Here is a 23,603-nt window from a genome sequence, read left to right on the forward strand (position 1 = left end):
TATAACCTTTGGCAAAGGCACTTAACACACATTACAGCCCAGATTACAGCAAGTTAGTACTTTATCTTGGCAAATTATGTATTAACCTGAAATTGTCATTGTTCAGCCAGAATAAAACTTGTTTTAGTGTACTTGATATTTACCTGGAATGACAAAACTGTTAAGAAAACTATATGGTGCCACCTAAAAATTCAGGTGGATATCACCATTAGCTATGGCATTTTGAAACTAAGAATAGTTTTTATTGAATCAGTTTTCTCCAGCTAAGAGTTAGTTTTTTTTTAGGTTTTTGTTTTTCTTAAAAAATGATGAGATGCAGACAGAGAAAAGAGTGCGTGTGTGTGTGTGTGTGTGTGTGTTGAGAGAGAGAGAGAAAGAGAGAAAAGGAAATGGAGACAGCTCCAATTGGCTGGTTCATTTCGCAGATGTCCACAATGACTGGGCCAGAGCTGGGGTAAAGCCAGGACCTAGAAACTCAGTCTAGATTTTCCATGTGGGTAGCAGGGACCCAATTACTTGAGCCATCACTACTGCCTTCCAGGGTCTATGTTAGCAGGAACCAGATCCAGTTATTGAACCCAGTTACTTTGATATGGGACGCAGGCATCTTAACTACTAGGGGAAATGCCCACTCCAAGTTTTAAAGGGACCTCTGTTAGATGCCACCAGTCCTTGTTTGGAGCAGATGATCAGCTTATTTTGCTTTGGCTGTCAGAGGCTAGTAAGACAATAGGCAAAGGTTATTCTAGTACTTTCCTGGGAATTTTAGTGAGAAAATATGTATAATGCATAGAAGAGACCTGGATATTCCTATATAGTCTCCTTTAATAAGCTTTGCAACTGGGACCGGCATTGTGGCATAGTGGGTAAAGCCGCTGCCTGTAATGGAGGCATATACATGTCAGTTTGAGTCCTGGCTGCTCCATTTCTGATCCAGCTTCCTGTTGGTTATTGCAGCCATCTCAGGAGTGAACCTGCGGATAGAAGACTTCTTTCTCTCTGCCTTCATCTGCTATGCCACAGTGCCAGCACTGCAGATGCAAGATTGTTTCTATCCTCCCCTCATCTCCCCTCTCCTTTCCATCTCTCCCTCTCTCTCTTACTCTTTGAAATAAATGAATAGATCTTTTTTCTACAAAAAAAAAAAAAAGCCTGCAACTTAGGCATTTTACTTTATTTAAAACTATGATAACCATACATTATATTAATTAGTCGCTGAGTTTTTGGATTCATACTAGTATATATGAATAGATAATTTATTTGTATCCTTTTATATAAATCAAACATTGGCTTACATGTCTTCATACTCACAAGTATATTTCAACTAATGAAAAAAGTTTTCTTGGGGGCTGGTACTATGGCTAGGCAAGCAAAAAACCACCGCCTACAATGCCAGTATCCCATATGGGCGCCAGTTTGAGTCCCAGCTGCTCCACTTCCGATCCAGCTCTCCCGCTATGGCCTGGGAAGATAGTAGAAGATGGCCCAAATCACTGGGCCCCTGTACCCGTGTTGGGGCCCCGGAAGAAGCTCCTGGCTCCTGGCTCCTGGCTTCAGACTGGTGCAGCTCCAGCTGTTGTGGCCACCTGAGGAGTGAACCAGCAGATGGTCTCTGCCTCTGCCTCTGTGTAGCTCTACTTTTCAAATAAATAAATGAATAAATCTTTTAAAAAATTAGTTTTCTTAATAGATTGCGTATCTTAGTTTATCTGTTTTGAATAAAGTTTAGTACAGTGATTCACAAACCTTGACTGATCATCAGAATCACCTGGACAGTTTTTTAAAGATATATTTATTTATTTATTTGAGAGGCAGAGAGATCTCCCATCCCCTGATTCACTTCCCAAATGGCTGCAAGGGCCGGAGGGGCCCAAGCTCTTGGGCCATATTCCACTGCTATCCCAGGCCATAAACCAGATTAGCTAGATCCAAAGAAGAGCAGCCAGAACACATATCTGCGCCCTTATAGGATGCCAGTGCTGCAGGTGGAGACTTAACCCACTACACCACAGCACTAGCCCCACCTGGACAGTTTTAAAAATAAAATCTTGGCTTCTGCTTCTCTCTTAAAAAAAAAAAAAAAAATCTATATGGATGGGAATTTCTGAGGGTGAGATCCAGGAATTTGTATTTTTGAAAAGATACTCAGATGATTGTTGATTGGACTGCTTTGGGAGCCACTGACTTAAAGTTTTTGTTACATCAAGCTATTGATATGTGTATCTTATTTGGTAGAGTATGCTAAAAATAAGTAATAATAAATGGGTTGTGATCTGAAGGCTTTCTTTATATTTTGAGTAGTACTTCATGGGATTGATACTGAGAGTAACATTTTCCAGAAGTTCTATTAAGAAGTTGTTTTATATCAAATTATGTATTTTGAAAGAAGATAAAAAGTTTCCTGTGGCTAATTTTAAAATGCTTGAAATACAGCTATGTGAGATTCCGTGGAAGACCCTCTTATAAAATGAGAAACAGTAGATAACAGTAGAAATGTAGCCGATTATTTTATTTAAAACAAAAAAGCTGGGCCTGATATTGGGGCACAATGTATTAAGCTGCTCCTTGGGATGTTGGCGTCCCTTATGGTAGTGCCAGTTCAAGTTCCAGCTGCTGCGCCTTGGATTCGGCTCTTGCTAATATTAGAGCTTAGGAAAGCAACGACAATGGCCCAAGTGTTTGAGCCCTCACCACCTAGATGGTATGCCCAGATGGAGTTCCAAGTGTCTGACTTGGGCTCAGACCAGCCCAGTTGTTGCAGCCATTTGGGGAGCAAACCAGTGGATGGAAGATCTCTTTCTCTCTCTCTCTCTGTCTCTTCAAAAAAAGTAAAGAGTGGACTCACTGGGGCCGGCGCTGTGGTGCAGAGGGTTAAGGCCCTGGCCTGAAGTACCGGCATCCCATGTGTGCACCAGTTCTAGTCCCAGCTGCTCCTCTTCCAATCCAGCTCTCTGCTATGGCCTGGAAAAGCAGTACAAGATGGCCCAAATCGTTGGGCCCCTGCGCCTGTGTGGAAGGCCTGGTGGAAATTGCTGGCTCCTGGGAGACCAGGATAAGTACCTGGCTCCTGCCATTGGGTCAGCGCCGTGTGCCGGCCGCAACACGCCAGCCGCGGCGGCCATTGGAGGGTGAACCAACGGCAATAGGAAGACCTTTCTTTGTCTCTCTCTCTCTCTCACTATCCACTCTGCCTGTCAAAAAAAAAAAAAAAAAAAAAAATTCCTGGCTCCTGGCTTCGGATTGGCTCAGCTCTGTCCGTTGAGGCAATCTGGGGAGTGAACCAGCAGTTGGGTGACCTCTCTCTGCCTTTCTGTAACTCTGCCTTTCAAATAAATAAATATTAAAAAAATAGTAAGTATAACAAAACAAGAAAATCATAAATTTAGGAGAAACTTAAAGGGATGTTTTCTATGTCTAAAGTAGTATGTTAATCATGTGTTTTACATATATACTCTGTCTCATATAAAATATTAATGATTGTGAAGAGTATTATTTTTAAAATTTTAGGAATGCTGTTTTAAGCTGCATATGACAGATTCCACTAAAGTCCCAAGGAAATGAGCAGAAATTAGGAAATGGATCCTATATGGAAAAAATAAATGTATAAGAATTTTTTTTTAGCATAATTGAGTCAGAGTTGAATGAGTAATAATGGCTTACAGCAAACCAGTAGGTACCACTCATTTGTGGGGAACTGAATAAAACAATTGTTTTTGGACAGATCCAGCCCATTACGAAATAGTAAACATTTGTAGGAGATCTCCATCACTGGGGATAGATACACTTACCCTGATTTGAACATCGCACACTATTTCATGTGGTACTCTATAAATATGTACAATTTTTATGTGTCAGTTAAAAAATGTATTGAACAATTCTCATTTGGAAAATTGAATCCAATCTATGATAATAAAAAATATTGACTCCATATATTTTAAAAGTCTTCAGTATATTTTGGGTTCAGTTCTTTAGATATTACTTGATGAAAGAAGATTCATACTGGATAGGTGGATTTTATTATTTGCAGACTTTTTCAGCTTATTATATTACGAGCTAGGGCTTCAGCCATCTATTTTAAAAGCTACATTTATATTTCACTCTTTTATGTGATGATTACTTACCCTCTGCCATAAGAAAAATAGCAAAAGGAAATGAAGAATTTAGGATGTCATGACGTAATGTGGCCTTTTAATACCACTTCATTATTAGTGTTTGCTGTCATCAGAAACTTACATATTTTCAGATGTGACTATCACAGCATAAGGTATCCTGATACATACTAGGCTAGGCTTTTTTATTAGTAATTCTGCTCTGCCTATTTTCATGAGGCATGATTTAATTTAATGCTCAGGTTGTCTCTGTTGTTCACTCCCCACCACCACTTACGAAGTAGAGATTGTTAACCCTAGTACAAATTAATCTGCCAAAGATCTTTAAGGTTATTAAAAATTAAGATATTAAGTCTTTAATTCCAAGTGCCAGTGGTGCTGTGTCCTTTTGTAGTAGCCGGGACTCAGTGATTTGGGTGTCATAGTTTAAAGTATAGTGGCATCACTTTTAAGTTCTGTGGTTGGATTACTCAGTGATAGTAGATAGGTGGAAAAATTATGTACCATGATTTTGTTTTAGCTTTTTTGCAAGCCATTTTCAAAGTGACTTAAAAGTTCTACACTGAAATCCTTACCTATCATTCTGTAGTGAAATAGGTGTTTGAAGTTAGTGCCTGGTTAATGAGATTTCTGATATCAAGTACAGCTTTTCCTCAGTGGAAACCTTAGTAGTAGTACAAAGTATTCTACGTGGAGATACCCAACCTCTTTCAGATTAAGTGAACAAAATATAGTGGCTGTAAATCTGAAACTACTGAAAGGATTGAATGGGATTACTTTTTGGGATGGAATATTTGAGCAGTAAGACCAGCAACAATATTAAAGGCACCATTTTTTTTTTCTTTTTTCAATTTTAATCACTGGAAGTGTTACCCTATCTGATGGAAATTTTTACAGGACCTTGCTGGAAGGGATTTATCATGTGAACTATCAAGGGATTGGGGCTCTTAAAGTTAACATTAAAAAGCTGTACAGTGATGGGAACTGGGCACAAGGGACTAATAAAGAGTCCTTCTGGGTTTTAGAATGTTGTGTATTTTTTATTTGAATAAAAAGTTTATTAGACCTGGAGTATAGTCCTAAAACTCAGCCTTGATTATCTTACTTCCCAATTCATAAAACTTTAATTTTGTATTGGTTTTTATTTTATAAACTGTGAACTCTATGCTCCAGACTAGGTATATTCTTTGAAATACATTTCAACTTGGAAAACTGAAACTATATCCATTAAACAGTAATTCCTCGTCCTTTCTTCCCCGTAGTCCCTGACAGCTACCATTCCAGTTGCTGTTTCTGGGATTTTTACTACCATAAGTAACTCAAAAAAGTAGAATCATGCAGTATTTGCCTTTTTGTTGCTGGTAACTGGCCTATTGCACTTAGCAAAATGTTCTCAAGGTTCATGTATGTGGTCACATGTATCAGAATTTCCTTCCTGTTTAAAACTGCATTTTGCCTTTTCATTCCTCCATCGATGGACAGTTGGATTGCTTCCACATTTTAACTCTTACGAAGAATGCTGTGCACCTGGGTACTCAGCTATGTCTTTGAGACTCTGCTTTCAGTTCTTGTCGGTATATACTCACAAGTAGAACTACTTGATCCATCACAGGGTGATTCTAGGTTTAGGTTTTTGAGGACCTTCTATATTGTACTCCATATATTACCTTTTCCTTTAAAATTAAAGGCAAGATAAAGGTTAAAATCACAAACAGGTGAGAAGTGAGAAGTACCTTGTATTAATGCAGTCTGTCTTGGCCCAATTTAACTATGCAGATACAATAGGCTTTTAGTTTCTTTCTTTCTCTTAGAAAATTAAGAAAATCTTTGTTGAATGTTTACTGTTTATTAGTTGGAATTTGGAATTCAACAGTGAAAAAACAGAAATGCTTGCCCTTGTGGCACTTACAAACTGTTTTTTAGAAATTCCTTTCCTAGAGTAGATTTAGATTTCTGAACCAGAAGTGTCGAAGAATTAAGTTAACAGTTTCTTTGGGTAGAAAAAGTTAATTTTGAGGTACCATTTATGCAATCATAATGTTTTTAAACAACATAATAACCTTGCCTCATGTTACCTGGAGGGAAGTAAAGTCCTGGGAAGTAGTGTAGGGGTGTGCGATTTTCCATTGCTTTCCCTTTGGGAAGGCAGCTATGTATGGGTACTTTTGACTGGGAGTCAAGAGATCTGCCTTCCATCCTGACTTCTCATCTATTGTTTGGTTTTCTGTGGTTTCTGCACTGTGATTCTTGCCCCTCACTATTTTGTATAGTTGCTTTTTTTTTTCCAAGAATTTTGTCCATTCTTATGCCAGTAACTATCACTTTTTGTGCCAGCAACAGTTCTATTTTTAGATGCATTGTCTCTTCCAAATTCCAGATTTGTTTCCCTGGGCCAACTGAACATTTCTGTCACTTCAGACTCCATTTCCAAGACCAAATTCATTATTGTTCCACTCTGACTTAGCTTTTCTCCATTATCATCTCAGTGAATAACATTGCTGTTTCAGCTAAAGTGGAAAACATGATTATCTAATTTCACCCATTTTTAATTGATCCTTTTCATTCAGTCACCTAAATGTTTGGTTCTTTGAGTGTATCTTGAATTCTGTCCCTTGCTCTCTGACTTCTGAACAGATATAGGTGCATATCTATGTTTTGCATATGGTGTTTTCTCTGTGGAGTATCTTTCCCTGTCTCTGGTGGGCAAATTCCAACTCATTGGTTAAAATCTGGCTGAAAAGTCACCTTGAGTATGTAAGTCAAATTTCTCTACTTGATTTCCAGGTCTTCTTTTTTGTTTGTTTTTTAAAAATTGATTTGTTTGAAAGTGGTACAGAGAGGGAGAGACAGAGAAGGAGATCTTGCATCTGCTGGTTCACTACCCAGATGGCTTCAACTGGGGTTGGATGAGGCTGAAACCAGGAGCTACTTCAGGACAGGCGTCCAAGCACTTGGATCATCTTTTGCTGCTTTACACAGGAGGTGGATTGGAAGTGGAGCAGCCGGGACTCATAAAAGATGCTGGTGTCACAGGTGGCAGCTTTTTTTTTTTCCCCTAAAGATTTATGTATTTATTTGAAAGTCGGTGTTACACAGAAAGAGAAGGGGAGGCAGAGAGAGAGAGAGAGAGAGAGAGAGATATCTTCCATCTGCTAGTTCACTGTCCAATTGGCCGTAATAGCCGGAGCTGTGCCAATCCAAAGCCAGGGGCTTCTTCCAGGTCTTCTCATGGGGTGCAGGGGTCCAAGGACTTGGACCATCTTCTACTGCTTTCCTAGACTATAGCAGAGAGCTGGGTAAGAAGTGGAGCAGCTGGGACTCAAACCGGCAGCTATAAGGGATGCTGGCACCACAGGCGGTGGCCCCACCTGCTACACCACAGCGCCAGCCTCTGTTTAATACTATTTTGATTATCTGGGTTTTAGATTTTATATATATATATGTGTGTGTGTGTGTGTATATATATATATAAGATTTGTTTGTTTATTTGAAAGAGTTACACAGAGAAGGAGAGGCAGAGAGAGAGAGAGAGAGATCTTCTATCCACTGGTTCACTCCCCAACTGGCCACAATGGCCGGAGCTGAGCCAATCCAAAGCCAGGAGCCAGGAGACTCTTCTGGGTCTCCCATGTGGGTGCAGGGGCCCAAGGACTTGGGCCATTTTCCACTCCTCTCCTAGGCCATAGCAGAGAGCTGGATAGGAAGTGGAGCAGACAGGATTCAAACCAGTGCCCATATAGGGTGCTGGCACTGCAGGCAGCAGCTTTACCTGCTACCCCACTGTGCTGGCTCCTAGATTAAATCTTTGGTGCCAATTTACTGCTTATTTGCATCTGTACCAAGAGTGAAAAGCACTAAGTAGAAGGGAGTGCAAATTATGACTTTAAGAAACTTATTTCTCTTTAGTTAAAAGTTTAGAGAAGGAAGTTAACTCCAGACTGTTAAAAAAATTGAATTATTGGCCATGTTGTCATGTATATATACTATAAATTGATTGTGAGTTTCTGGGCCATTGATCATTTTTATAGACTTTTGAAAAAATGAATTGTGATTACCTTATTAAAAACTTATTTAGGCCGGCGCCGCAGCTCACTAGGCTAATCCTCCGCCTTGCGGCGCCGGCACACCGGGTTCTAGTCCCGGTTGGGGCACCGGATTCTGTCCCGGTTGCTCCTCTTCCAGGCCAGCTCTCTGCTGTGGCCAGGGAGTGCAGTGGAGGATGGCCCAGGTGCTTGGGCCCTGCACCCCATGGGAGACCAGGAAAAGCACCTGGCTCCTGGCTCCTGCCATCGGATCAGCGCGGTGCGCCGGCCGCAGCGTGCCGGCCGCTGCAGCCATTGGAGGGTGAACCAACGGCAAAAAGGAAGACCTTTCTCTCTGTCTCTCTCTCTCACTGTCCACTCTGCCTGTCAAAAAAAAAAAAAAAAAAACACCTTATTTATACTACATATATTTTTAGGAGTTATGTCATGATAAAATTAACAATAAGATACACATTGCAGTATTTTAGATTCCTTTTTTAAATTATGGGATAATACGGTGAACATAAGATTTACCATTTTAAAGTGTGCAAGTCATTGGTTTTAAATATATTCACAGCATTGTATAATCATCATCACTGTGTAGTTCCAGAACTTTTTCATCATCCCAGGTAATAACTTGATACCCATTCAGTAATAATTCGCGCTTCTTCCCTTCTCCCAGAGTCTGGAAATCTGTTAAACTTTTTGATTGTAACTTTTCTCTTCCAGGTTTTTCGTATAAGTGGTGTTCCACAGTATTTGTCTTTTAGTGTCGAGCTTATTTCACTTAGCATACATATTGCAGCATGTCTCAGAATTCCATTGCATGTATATGCCAACTTCTTTGCTTTTTGTGGCCAAACGATACTACATTTCGTAGTTAAACCATGTTCTGTTTGTCCATTCATCTATTGACACATAGTTGGTTTGCTTCCGTCTTTGGGTGCTGTTGTGCATAGTTCTTTTGTGTAGTTCCTTTTTAAACTACAAATATTAGTTTATAATTCTTCTCAGAGTTTATGCTTCTTATTAGTTTATAATTCGTCTCATGAATTTTATAGCATATTAACCCGATAATAAAACTCAATGTATTTTTTTTAAAGATTTATTTATTTATTTATTTGAAAGACAGAGTTACAGAGAGAGAGAGGGGCAGAAAGAGAGAAAGAATTCTTCCGTCCTCTGGTTCACTCCTCAGGTAGCCGCCATGGCCTGAGCTGCGCTGATCCGAAACCAGGAGCTTCAGAGATATCCCCGAGAACTTAAACTCTTGAGATACACCTTAACATACATACATGCATTTATTTGAGAGGGAGGGGGGCGGAGAAGAGGGAGAGGGGGAGGGAGAAGAGTGAAAGATAGAAAGATGAACAGATAGGCCCACTGGCTGACCAACCAACCCTAGTCGGCTCACTCCTCAGATGTCCACAGTGGTCAGGCTGAAGCCAGGAGCTGGAAACTCAAACTGTGTCTCCCTCACAGGTGCAGGAACCCAAAGTACTTTAGCCATCATTTCTGCCTCACGGGGTGGGCATTAGCAGGAAGCTGGAATCAAGCTGGAGCCAGGTATAGAGCCCAGGTGCTCTGATATGGAATGGAGTGTCTTAAATGCCTGCCCCTTACTAAAACTGTTGAATCGGTTTTTCCCCCCTTTCTTTTTTTCTAAGTCATTACATTTACTTAAAAAAATTATATGTGTGTGGGAGTTATATTTAATTTAATTTGAGAGTTGGAAAAGATGGACAGAGTTATACCATCTGCCAATTCACTCCCCAAATGCCTGCAACTTACTGGACTGAGCTGAAGCTGGGGCTGGGAAATCAATGCAGGTCTCCCTCATGGATGCCAGGGATCCAACCACGTGAACCATCCATCTCCAGCTGCCTCCCAGAGTCTGCATTGGCAGGAAGCTAGAATCAGGAGCTGGAGCAGGGAATTGAACCTAGGTACTCCAGTATGGGACATGGACTCCTTAAATGCTAGGCAGAATTCTCATCCCTGAATTTAATTTTTGAAGGCTCTTTTATTTATTTTTTAACAATTATATTTATTTGAAAGGCAGAGTGACACAGAGGAGGGGAGATGGAGGTCTTTCATCTGCTTGTTTAATCTCCAAATGCCCACAAATAACAAGGGTTAGGCCAGGCCAAATTGGGTCTCTGACAGGGTTGGCAGGGACCCTCGTAGTTAAGCTATCATCTGCCTCCCAGTGTGCATCTTAGCAGGAAGCTGGAACAGAAGCAGAGGTGGAACTCCATTCTAGACACTGCTGTTGGATGCAGGGTCCCAAGTGGTAATTTAATCCACTGTGGCACAATGCCCCCTTCCCTGTAAAAAGTGTCTTTTAAACACAGAAATTTGCAAGTTAGGAAAATACATTTGTAGCTAAACCATCCTCATTTTTTTTATTAGGGAAGTTTAGAGTTTAGGCACACAATATCCTGTTTTCATTTCTACTAAGGCAATCATGGCTGAGTAGAAAAAGCCTTAAAGAACTGAATTTTTTTTTGACAAGCAGAGTTAGTGTGAAAGAGAGAAGGGTCTTCCTTCTGTTGGTTCATCCCCCAAATGGCCGCCAAGGCTGGCGCACCACGCTGATCTGAAGCCAGGAGCCAGGCGCCCTCTCCCTGTCTCCCATGCGGTTGAAGGGCCCAAGCACTTGGGCCATCCTCCACTGCACTTCCCAGGCCACAGCAGAGAGCTGGCATGGAAGAGGGGCAACCGGGACAGAATCCGGCGCCCCGACCGGGACTAGAACCCGGTGTGCCAGCGCCATAGGTGGAGGATTAGCCAAGTGAGCTGCGGCGCCGGCCAAAGAACTGATTTTTTTTTTTTTTTTTTTTTGACAGAGTGGACAGTGAGAGAGAGACAGAGAGAAAGGGCTTCCTTTTGCTGTTGGTTCACCCTCCAATGGCCGCCGCGGCTGGCACACCGCGCTGATCCGATGGCAGGAGCCAGGGGTTTCTTCTGGTCTCCCATGGGGTGCAGGGCCCAAGGACGTGGGCCATCCTCCACTGTACTCCCTGGCCACAGCAGAGAGCTGGCCTGGAAGAGGGGCAACCGGGACAGAATCCGGCGCCCGACCGGGACTAGAAACCGGTGTGCCGGCGCCGCAAGGCAGAGGATTAGCCTGGTGAGCCACGGTGCCAGCTTACAGTCTTGGTATGTCAGTTTTTAAAGCACCTGAATACCTGTTCCTCAGTTTAGGTACATCTTGATACACCTGCTGTGGTTTGAATGTTCTCTCCAAAATTCATGTTTAAATTTAATTATCATTAAGACATGGAGTCATTAAGAAGTGATTCGGTGACAGGTCTCTGCCTCTGTGAATGCATTAAAGGACTAATGGGTTATTGAGGGTTGGGTTTTTGTGAGAGTAGATTGTTACAGAAGTGAGTTCGGCTCTTTCTTCTGGCTCCTTCTCTTGATTTGCACTTTTCTTGCCATATGATGCCCTCTGCCATGTCATGATGCAACAAGAAGTTCTTACTGTGTGTCAGTACCTTGATATTGGTCTCCCCAGTCTCCAGAAATGTGAGAAATAAATTTCTTTATATATATCTATATATATTTAAGATTTTATTTATTTGAGAGGTAGAGTTACAGATAGAGAGAAAGGTCTTTCATCTGTTGGTTTACTCCCTAAATGGCCACAACGGCTGGAGCTGGGCTGATGTGAAGCCAGGAGCTTCTTTTGAGTCTCTCATGTGGGCGCAGGGGCCCAAGCACTTGGGCCATCTTCTACTGCTTTCCCAGGCTATAGCAGAGAGCTCAATCAGAGCAGCCAGGACATGAACTGGTGCCCATATGGGATGCTAGTGCTGCAGGCAGAGGCTTATTAGCCTGCTATGCCACAGCACTGGTCCCGAGAAATAAATTTCTTTGTAATTACTAATCTTAGGGGTTTGTGTTGTAGCAGCCAAAAAATAGACTAAGACAGTACCTTTCATAGTTGAAATTTTTTAAAAAAATTTTATTTCTTATAGATTTATTTATTTGAAAGGCAGAATGGGGGGTGGGGAGAGAAGAGAGATCAATCTTCATCTGCTGGGTCACTCCCCAAATGGCCACAATGGCCAGGGCTGGGGCAGGCCAAAGCCAGGAGCTTCCTCCAAATCTCCCACGTGGGTACAGAGCTCCAAGGACCTGGGCCATCCTCCACTCCCTTCCCAGGTTCATTTGCAGGGAGCTGAATCAGAAGTGGAGCAGTTGGTACTTGAACTGGTGTCAATATTGGATGCAGGCATTGCAGGTGGTGGCCTAACCTGTTATACCACAATGCCAGCTCCAAATCCTGTGGATTTTTACTTCTAAAATCTCTCTCAAATTCTTTCCATTTATATTCCTCTTTTCTGCCACATTCTTGGGGCCAGTCACCAATACTCTGACCTTGAGTATTTTGATTCCCTAACTGGTCTCCCTAACTTCCACTCTCATACCTGCATTCTCCTCTATTTATACAATAGGCAAGGTACTCTTGAACAGAAATTCCATGCCATTCCCTTGCTAAAATCTCTCCAGATTTAGTCCTTGTGCAAAGGAAAACCAAATGTTTACGATAATCACCACAAGGTTTTTCACAATTTTCATCCCTGCCAAGCTCTCCAAACTCAAATTATAAAGCTCCTTAATCTCACTATTGGTTTGATCCTTTTTCCATACCAGTTTTGATCAGCATGAGAATAGAGAAGCAAGCCTGGGCACTTAACAATTCTTATGTAGCTCTCAGGTGAAAAGTTCCTTTTTCAGGAAACCCTAACCTGACCACTTTCATCCAAAAATAGCATTACCTCACCTTTCACATTAGTCACTTTAACATTTTACACTGTTTGATTTCCTTATCACTCTCTGAAATTGCTTTTCTTTTTATTGCCTATCTTCTCTCAATACGTGTCAGTCCCTAAAGTGTCAAACCTTGTCCTCTTATTTACCCTTCTTATCTAGAGTAGTGCCTGTCACTTGGTATACCCGCAGCTTGCTCAAAGAATAAATGAATGGGAAGCAGGCATTCAGCATTAGCAGTTAGGATGCCCACATTCCATATCAGAGTATCTAGTTCAGTTCCCAACTTTGGCTCTCTCTCAACTACAGCATCCTGCTTTTGCAGACCCTGGGAGGTAGCAGTGGGAGACCTGGATGGCATTCCTGGCTTTCTGCTTTGGCCTCAGTCCAGCCGCAGTCATAATGGGCATTTCAGGAATGAAACAACAGATAGAGAAGTTTCTCTATCTCTGTCTCTATCTCTACCTCTCCCCCCTTTAAAGATTTATTTATTTACTTGAAAGAGTTACACAGAGAGGAGGAAAGGCAGAGAGAGAGGGAGGTGTCTTCCGTCCGCTGGTTCACTCCCTAGTTGGCCACAAAGGCCGGAGCTGCGCTGACCTGAAGTCAGGAGCCAGGAGCTTATTCCAGGTCTCCACCGTGGGTGCAGGGGTCCAAGGACTTGGGCCATCTTCTGCTGCTTTCCCAGGCCACAGCAGAGAGCTAGGTTGGAAGTGGAACAGCTGGGACTCAAACTGGCGCCCATATGGGATGCTGGCACTGCAGGCGGTGGCTTTACCCATTACGTCATAGCGCCAGCCCTTCTATCTCTGTATCTCCTCAGCCATTATGGGCATTTCAGGAATGATATGACAGAGAAGTTTCTCTCTCTTTGTGTGTCTGCCTCTCTCCTCTCAAGTGAATACATAGTAATAATAAAAACCTTTAAATAATAAATGAACTTTTCATTAGGAATTCCTTGATGTTGTGGGCTGAATTGTATCTCCTCAAAAGTCTTGTTGAGTGCTCACTTCAGTAACACATACACTAAAAATGTTATTTTGAAGTCCTAAGTGCCAGTACCTTAGAATGGGACTGTATTTGGAGATAGGATCTTTAAGGTTTACTGAAGGCATAAGAGCAGGACCCTAATCCCTGTAAAAGGAAGAGGAGACACCAGGGATGAATGCTCATAAAGACCCAGTGAGGACACCGAAAGAAAGCAGCCATTTGCAAGCCAAGGAGAGGCGCTTTAGGAGGAACCAAACCCATGATACCTTGATCTTGGAGTTTTGCCTCCAAAACTGTGAGAAAATAAATTTCTCCTGTTTAAGTCACTTTAAGTAAGCATCCCTAGCAAACTTGTTTTTTTTTTTAAGATTTATTTATTTATTTGAAAGAGTTACACAGAGTTTCCATCCAATGGTTCATTCCCCAGTTTGCTGCAATGGCTGGAGCTGAGCTGATCCAAAGCCAGGAGCCAGGAACCAGGAGTTCCTTCCAGGTCTCCCATGCGGGTGCAGGGTCCCAAGGACTTGAGCCATCTTGTACTGCTTTCCCAGGCCATAGCAGAGAGCTGGATTGGAAGTGGAGCAGCCGGGTCTCAAACCAGCGCCCATATGGGATGCCGGTGCTTCAGGCCAGGGCGTTAACCCACTGTGCCATAGTGCTGGCCCCAAAACTTGGCTTTCAGTGGAACAGCACATTATTTTTATACAGGGATAGCTGAAAAATTAGTTATACCTCAGTGTTTACCTTTATTAGTAGACATCATTAAAACTATACAGCCACTTAAAATTTAATTTTTGGTCATCTAATTAGCTATTTGAAGCTACTTCAAATTTGTGTTATTAAGCTAGTAACTAGTCAGTGCTCCTAAGACTTCAAAGCAGGATTAACAAATCTTTTTTTTTTTTTTTTTTTTGTAAAAGACCAGATGGTAAATATTTTAGGTTTTGTAGGCCACAAAAGATATTTCCTACAAACTACCCAGCTTTGCTATTATAGCTCCTAAGTGGCCGTAGACAATGTGTAAACGAATGAACATGGTTGTTTTCTGATAAAACTTTATGTATGAACACAAAACTTTTTACTCAAATAATTTTCATTCATATACTACTGAAAGTTATTTTATATATATATATATATTTTAAGATTTATTTATTTATTTGAAAGAGTTACACAGAGAGAGAGGGGGGAGAGAGAGAGAGAGAGAGAGAGAGGTCTTCCATCTGATGGTTCACTCCTCAATTGGCCACAACGGCTGGAACTGCACCGATCCAAAGCCAGGAGACAGGAACTTCTTCTGGGTCTCCCATGTGGGTGTGGGGCCCAAAGACTTCTTCTACTGCTTTCCCAGGCCACAGCAGAGCTGGATTGGAAGTGGGTCTCGAACTGGCGCCCATATGAGATGCTGGTGCTTCAGGCTAGGGCATTAACCCGCTGCGCCACAGTGCCAGCCCCGAAAGTTATTTTATATAAAAACCAATTCTAGCCCATGAGCTCAAACTTCACTTTAGACTGTGACTTATTTGATTTCAAGTCTTTATATCTTAGTAGGAATTAATTTATTCAGTAGGTAGAATGCAGATAAAGTTCATATATGTATATATATATTTTTTTTCTAGGATTGAGGTGTTTTGTTGAATCTGTGGGATCCTGAGGGTTAATGTAAATGCTTTTTCCTTCAGTAATTCTGTTGTTAAAACTAAAATATATTGATAGTTTTCTCTTTTAGTACAATTAAATTTCTTTGGAGCTTTTACATAGTTTTATTTTCTTCATTTTTATTTTGTTTTACTGGAACATATTTGTTATACTGGAAATTTAGAAAGCATTATTGACAGGAATGGATATTGATCTCTCAGGACTTTCTTGAAATTTAATTTTTCTTTTTAAGATAATCCTTTAAAAATTCTTTGGGAAATATTGTTTCTTGAGTTGAGTGTTACAAAAGCAATTCTGACAGCATTCTGATTATGTTCATTTTGTCACATATGCCTCTTCCATATATGTCTTCTGTTTATGAGAAGGTTGATGTGGTCTTATTTGTTTTTTAAAGCTTTATTTATTTGAAAGGCAGAGTTAGAGTTAGAGAGAGACAGATGTTTGATTAATTCTTAATCTAATTCTAATTCTTTGCTTTATTCTTAGTGTGTGTATCCAATGTATATGAATACTAGGCACCTAGGCCCTACCACTTTTTTTTGCTGTTCCTTGTCTCTGGTAGCAACTTTGAATCTGATGCAAGTTAAGAAATGGCAGTAACTTTGTCACTTTCTGTTTTGGTATTTCTGGTTGAATTGACTGGGAAAATCACTATATTTGGATGCACAAATAGTTGTCTAAAATAATCTTGTGTACTCTGTGTTAAGAGGTCAAGTGCCAAGACTTAAAAAAATTGAATTCCTGGGAAACTTAACTCAGTCCAATTTAGAGAGAAACTGATGATTTCTCAAAGTGTTTTTAGCACTCAAGCACATTGAAATATCTATCAGATAGTCATTAAACTTTTATATGCAAAGCACTTTCGGGGAACTCAGATGATATAAAAGGAGTGTGTTATGGCTCTGAGATTATTGGTTCCCAGGAAAGTCTTTTGTTAGAGATCAAAACAACTAAAAAATGTTGAAATGTCAGACATTAAGCATTTTGGATGTAAAACATTACCAATAATATGTGCTGTATAAATTTAGAGAACTCATCATATATATTTTATACAAAAATGTGTGGTGAATTTTGATTTCTTCACCTGTGAAATAGAAACAAAACTACATAGTAGGTTCATTATGATGTTTACATGAGATCGGATATGTAAAATCCTACTGTGATTTATAAGCCTACATATAGTCTTTCTTTTTTTTAAATAGATTTATTTATTTGAAAGGCAGAGTTGCAGAGAGAGAGAGAGAGACAGACAGACAGACAGACAGACACAGAGAAGTCTTTCATTAGCTGGTTCACTCCCCATACGGCCACAACGGCCAGAGCTGGGCTGATCCGAAGCCAGGAGCCAGGAGCTTCTTCTGGATCTCCCATGCAGGCACAGGGGCCCAAGCACTTGGAACATCTTCTGCTTTCCCAGGCCATAGCAGAGAGCTGAATTGGAAGAGGAGCAGCCAGGACTCAAACTGGTGCCCCTATGGGATGCTGGCACTGAAGGTGTCAGCTTTACCTGCTACATTATAGCACTGGCCCCCCCTACCTATAGTCTTTCTGAAGATAGCTGTGTTTTTAATTGAAAAATATATTGTAAAAAAAAAAAAAAGGCAGAATAAAGGGAAAAGTGTTTTCACTCTAGACCCTAGGTTCTTCCCTGGGTACTTCTGTGTCAAGGAAATAGTTTTGGTTTTGAATTTTTTTCTGGTAATTATTCTACATATATATATATATACTTATATTTTTATAATATTTAAGTGGGAATAAATTATACACATTAACTTGCATCCTGCTTTTTTCATTTAAAAATATAGATTTTGGCATTTTTTTTCCTATCAGCAAATACAGAATTTTTAAACTGTTTTATTTGTAACGATTGCTGAATTTTCTATTGTTTGTATAGTAATATAACTGAACTCTTCCCTTAGTATTCATATAACGTGTTCGCTAAGATATATTAAAAACTTTCCTCTCCTTAGGTTCAACTCATTATCCTGAAGAGCCATTCCCCCAAGAAGAAGGGACGGAAAGACCTCTTTGTAAGAAAGGCGTGGAAATCCCATGAACGAGCCAGCAGAAAACCGATTGGGGTGCAGCCGGACTCCAGAGCCAGATATAAGGCTCAGAAAAGGGCACCAACTTGATGGTACAAAAGGAGATGATAATGACAGCTACCAGGGAGATTTGGAGCCTATTTTAGAGGCATTTATTTGTTCTTCCCATCACAAAAAAGTAAGTTAAAGTGGAAGGATGGCGAAGAGAGCAAATATTTATGGATATGTGGCAGGAGGGAGGCTATTTTAAAAAAATGTATAGAGCCAGTATTAGAGAAAGAATAGGAGAGGGAAGGAGGGAGAAAGAGAATATCATTGTGTTCTTAGAATTTTCTCTATAAAACCACATTGAATCTGTTAAAAACTAATTGAATATTAAAATAAAATAAAAGAGGATGGGGTGTTGGTTTGTATTTTTATTCAGGATAATCTGAAATCAATTAATAATGTTCAGGTATTTGATTTCATAGCTATGCCTTTCTGCTGACACTTAAAATTATTCTTTATTTGCTTTGTTTATTTTAGGGGAGCAGTAGATGTTTTTAGTTAACATATAAACTTTCTAATTAAACCATGCTATAGCTGTGATGTTGTCAGTGATATTTTTGGAGGCATTCTGATCACATGCTGGAAATGCTTTTCCAGGAACTATTATCTCCAGCATACACCTTAGGAGTTCATGGAATTCTGAGAACTAAAGATAGTTTTTAATCTTTCACTTCCCAGAGGACAGAGAAACTTTTAAATTATTCACACAGTTATACCTAGGGAACAAAGATATAAATATTTGTGAACAGCCTCAAAGTCATGTTACAGCCATTTTGCTATGTGCTGTAGAACCTGTGCCTTATATGCTATGTGTTCAATACTGTAATTCTAGTATAGTTTTGTTACCATTAGTGGGTTATGAAATTCATTTTAGTGTTAAACATTAAAAAAAATTTTTTTTTTATTTTATTTTTTATTTTTATTTTTTTTTATTTTTGACAGGCAGAGTGGACAGTGAGAGAGAGAGACAGAGAGAGAAAGGTCTTCCTTTGCCGTTGGTTCACCCTCCAATGGCCGCCGCTGCAGCCGGCGCACCGCGCTGATCCGATGGCAGGAGCCAGGAGCCAGGTGCTTTTCCTGGTCTCCCATGGGGTGCAGGGCCCAAGCACCTGGGCCATCCTCCATTGCACTCCCTGGCCATAGCAGAGAGCTGGCCTGGAAGAGGGGCAACCGGGACAGAATCCGGCGCCCCGACCGGGACTAGAACCCGGTGTGCCGGCGCCGCAAGGTGGAGGATTAGCCTATTGAGCCACGGCGCCGGCCACATTAAAAAAATTTTTTAAAGATTTATTTTAAAGTCAGAGTTCGAAAGACCTTCTGGTTTATTCCCCAGATATTAGCAGGGAGCTGGATCAGAATTGGAGTACCTGAGACATGAACTGGTGCCCATGTGGGACGCTGGCATTGCAGCTGGCGGCTTTACCCGTTGTACCAGAACTACAGCCCCAAATTATCTGTTTTAAGTTGTGCTAGGTACAGTCAGTGGTGGAACTTACTAGCCTTGTTTATGTAAGGCCAGGTGCTTTAAAAAAAAATAAATTGTTAAATTCATTTTTATTTATTTTAAAGGGAGTTGGAGAGTGTGAGAGAGGGAGTGCCAGAGCCAGAGATCTTCTATCTGCTGATTCATTCCCCAGATATTTGCAACAGCCAGGGCTGGGTCAGGCCAAGCCATAAGCCAGCAACTCAATCCAGGTTTCTCAACATGGGGGCAGGGATCTAGATACTCAGATTTCATACTGGTTGCTTCCCATGGTATGCATTAGCAGAAGCTGGAATTGGAAGCAGAGCCAGGAATTGAACCCAGGCACTCTGATATGAGATATAGGCACCTGAAGCAGGGTCTTAACTGCTTTACCAAATGCAAATGCTCACTGTGGTCATGTGTGGCTTTCTAAGTACTTGGAATATGATGACGAATAAAGCAGCCCTGATTCTTGCCTGCATCGTGCTAATGCAGTAATAGAGAAGACATGGGCAGTGAAACCCTTAAAGGCGCAAATGAAAAGATCATCACGACCAGTGCTGTGAGGAAAATAAGAACTAAAGAAATAGGGTAATTTTAAAAAAATGTTATTTAAGGTATGCAAGCTTCATGTATTTCTTATATACAGATTTAGGAGCATAGTGATACTTCTTACTCTACCCTCCCTCCCACTCATGCTCTCACCCTTCTTCCTTCTCCCTCTCCTGTTCTACTGTTAAGGAACAGTGTTTTTTTCCTTCATACTATATGTTGACCTCTTTACTTAGTGCAGGGTTAATCTTATGAGTATAAACTAAACTGAAAATAGATCTTTGTTAAAAATTAACAGTGAAAAAAGGAGAAATAGGGTAGTTGATGGGCCTCTTTAGTGGTGAAGGAAAGTAGTGTTGAGCGGAGACCTGAACCACAAGGAACTAGCCCTGCAAAGACCTGGGGAAAGTTTCCAGGTTGAGAAAACAAGGTAGTGCGGAGGTCCAAAGGTAGGAGTAAGTTTTTCTTTCCTTTTCTCCCACCTCCTCCTATACTGTCCTCTCTTTATTCTTTTTTGTTTTTTAAATTTTTTTAAAGGATTTATTTTATTTACTTGAAAGAGTTACAGAGAGATAGAGCTAGAGAGAGAGAGAGAGGTCTTCCATCTGCTGCTTCACTCCTCAAATGACTGCAACAGCCAGAGCTGAGCTGATCCAAAGCCAGGAGCCAGGAGCTGCTTCTGGGTCTCCCATGTGGGTGCAGGGGCCCAACAACTTGGGCCATCTTGTACTGTTTTCCCAGGCCATAGCAGAGAGTTGGATTGGAAGTGGAGCAGCTGGACTCGAACCGGCACCCATATGGGATGCCAGTGCTGCAGGCTGGGGCTTTAATCCACTGTGCCACAGCACCAGCCCCTCTTCTTTTTTAAATAAGCACTGAAGGAAGACCAGCTCAGGTACAGCTTAAGGACCTCGAGGGAAGAATGAAGTGATATGAGGTCAGTGGGCCGGTGGGGGACCAGATCATATGGATGTACAAAGGAATTTAGATTACATTTTTAATAATATTCACCAGAAAGGGGGAAACCCTTGAGGTATTTAAACATGAGTGAGGAATTTTTTTTTTCTTTGAAGATAAGCTAGAGGAAGAGACCAAAAGTCTGTTAGAATATATTCTAGAAGAGGATGTCACTTGAGAAAGGGTGGTTGTAGCAGCAGAAATAAATTTTGGGTCAATTTGGAGGTCAAGGCAGTAGAACCTCCTGATGGGTTAGATGTGAACAGTGAGGAAAATACAAGAATCAAGGATAATAATTTTAGCTTGAGCGAAAAACTGAAATTGATAAAATTTAGAGGGTCGAACATATAAGGTTTATTTATTTATTTGAAAGAATTACAGACAGGGAAAGGAGGAGGGAAAGGGATCTTCCATTCACTGGTTCACTTCCCAAGTGGCCACAACAGCCAGGACTGAGCCAAGCTAAAGCCGGGAGCTTCATCCAGGTCTCCCATGTGGGTGGCAGGGCTCCAAAAGGCATTCTCCACTGTTTTCCCCAAGCTATTAGCAGGGAGCTGGATTGGAAGTGGAGCAGCCAGGAAACTGGCACCCATATGGGTGTAGGGGTCACAGGCAGTGGCTTTACCCACTATACCACAACACTGGTGTCAGTAATCTAAGGAATTTTAAAGCTTGAAGCAGTTCCAGGTTCACCAGTTTGAGATTAAAAATGGTAATAAAGATGTATTTATAATCTTGTTATATTTTAGCAGTGAGATAGGAAATACGTTTGGAGTTCAGAATTTACCTATACAATCCTTTTTGTATCTGATCCACATTAATTTTCTATTTGCTTTTATATTCTGTGTTTTTATTTACTGTTTTCACTAGATAGAATGGTATCTTCTAAAGATGATTTTTGTATTTTCATTCTACTAATAAGTAAATGTGATTTTTTTTCATCCTTATGAATGAATACACTATGTTATCCTGAAAATCTGTAGTATTTGATTTTCCTTTAATCTTAGAGCTAACCTAAAAGCCAACAGTCTGAACAAAAGAAACAATCCTTTTTCCCATCTGGTCTAACGCTGGTCTTTTCTATGAAGAATCAAGTAGTAAGAGATTCTGAGTCACAGAATAGATCATGGAGTGTAAAGCTGAAAGTGTTCTGGAATCCTTTTTGCCTTCCTCAATGAGGAAATTGTGTATTTTTGTTCTAATGTAAAATTTGTCATTTGTATGTTGTTTCTCTTTGGTGTAGAAGTTCTTTACTAACAAAGGAAAGATAGTTTAAGGAGAGGCTGGTACATTTGTATATACCACTTGGGAGGTGGTTTCAGTAGAGAATTCAGCAATAAAAACTTTTCTTCTGGTCCTCCCTTGTCCCTTTTTCCTATTCATTATGACTTCTATTTTCTGCTTACTCTGTTTACAGTACTGTTCTGTGCTGCTGACTTCAAGGTTAGTATATAGTAAACAGGGAGTAGGAAAGAAAGGATAAAAATTGAAGGAAATGACGCAGTTCTGAAACTGAAGTTAAGTATAAAATATGAACAGTATTTTCAAGTGACTTGAGTTCCATACACTTACATTTTTGTAGAAAGGATTCATTTCTTATATTTTCAGTTTTGAACTTTGAACTGTTGCAAGTAGAGTGTTTGCTTTTCAATAATTCTAATATAGTAGCACTTTCACAGACATTATCTTATTTGTTTCTCAAAACTATACTATGAAATACGGAGAAAAGATACAGTCTCTTTTTGAAAGTGGATGAAAGTGGAATTTAGAAAGACGAGAATAATTTACCCAAGGTCACATGGCTAAAAGAATGTATGTACTAAATCTTTGGACTGCATTTGCTGCTGAACAAAGCTGCCTTTATGAGAATTGGCACCAGATTGACTTAATGTTTTTGAATTCCAAACCCTGCTATTGTGCTTTTTGTTTTCTGGGATACTAGGATAATTTTACTTCCCAGATGTATTCTAACTTTTCAATGCATTTTCTATTTATTTTTAAAATGAATAAAACTAATATATGATAGTGAAATCTTTCATGTTTCTGCCCATTTTCTGCCTTTTGAGTGTTTTTCCTCCCCTTTAAGATGTAGAACATAGATTGTTTAAGTGTCTTCTAAAATATAGTGAGGGAGGCAGATGTTTAGCCTAATGGTTAAGATGCCCATATCCCACATTGGAGTGCCTAGGTTCAATCCCTGGGTCTGGCTCCTGACTCCAGCTTCCTGTTAATGGGAACCCTGGAAGGCATTGATAATGGTTCAAGTGATTGTTCCTGCCTCCCATGTAGGAGACCTGGATTGTGTTCCTGGTTCCTGGCTTAGTTCTCCCTGGCTGCTATGGGTGTTTGAGGAGTAGGCCAGCAAGTGCATGTGTGCATATGCTCTTTCCCTCTCTGCCTCTCAAATAAACAAACAACAGTTTAAAATATCTGGGGCCTGTGTTGTAGAGGAGCTGATAAAGCCGCGGCCTGCAATGCTGGCATCCATATGGGTGATGGGTGTCCTGAATGAGACCCTGCTACCTACTGGAGACCTAGAAGAAGCTCCTGGCTACTGGCTTTAGCCTGGCCCAGTCCTGGCTGTTACAGATACCTCAGGAGTGAAAGATCACTCCCTGTCCCTACCTCTCTCTATAACTCTCACTTCAAAAAAAATTTTTTTAAATATACAATGAGAACCCTTTCAACTTTCTAAGTTGTGTCAAATTCCAATCATGCATAAGGATAAAAAAAATTTTTTTAAAGATTTTGTTTATTATTTGAGAGGTAAGTTACAGACATTGACAGGGAAAGTCAGAAGGGTCTTCCATCGCTGGTTCACTTCCCAGATAGCCACAACAGCTGGAGCTGAGCTGATCTGGAGCCAGGAGCTTCTTCCAGATCTCCCACATGGGTGCAGGGGCCCAAGCGCTGGGGCCATTTTCTACTGCTTTCCCAGGCCATAGCAGAGAGCTGGATTGGAAGAGGAGCAGCTGGG

General features: G+C 40.7%; 1 protein-coding gene across 5 annotated transcripts in view; it reads left to right on the forward strand.

Annotated features, from left to right (window-relative positions):
* ADIPOR2 (adiponectin receptor 2) overlaps positions 1-23,603 on the forward strand; it is a 105,064-nt gene that overhangs the window by 35,565 nt on the left and 45,896 nt on the right. For 4 of the 5 annotated variants that reach the window (XM_017343434.4, XM_017343435.4, XM_002712774.6 and 1 more), the window contains exon 2: positions 17,530-17,782. In XM_017343434.4, coding sequence (XP_017198923.1) covers positions 17,612-17,782 — 171 coding nt within the window. In that variant the 5' untranslated portion in view covers positions 17,530-17,611. Of the gene's footprint in view, positions 1-10,980; positions 11,294-17,529; positions 17,783-23,603 lie in introns of those variants that run through there. The other variant, XM_051850118.3, reaches the window with a different exon arrangement.

Source organism: Oryctolagus cuniculus, chromosome 9 (genome assembly GCF_051225735.1).
Source record: "Oryctolagus cuniculus isolate XC-2025 breed Fujian yellow rabbit chromosome 9, ASM5122573v1, whole genome shotgun sequence".
In the NCBI taxonomy this organism is placed as follows: domain Eukaryota; kingdom Metazoa; phylum Chordata; class Mammalia; order Lagomorpha; family Leporidae; genus Oryctolagus; species Oryctolagus cuniculus.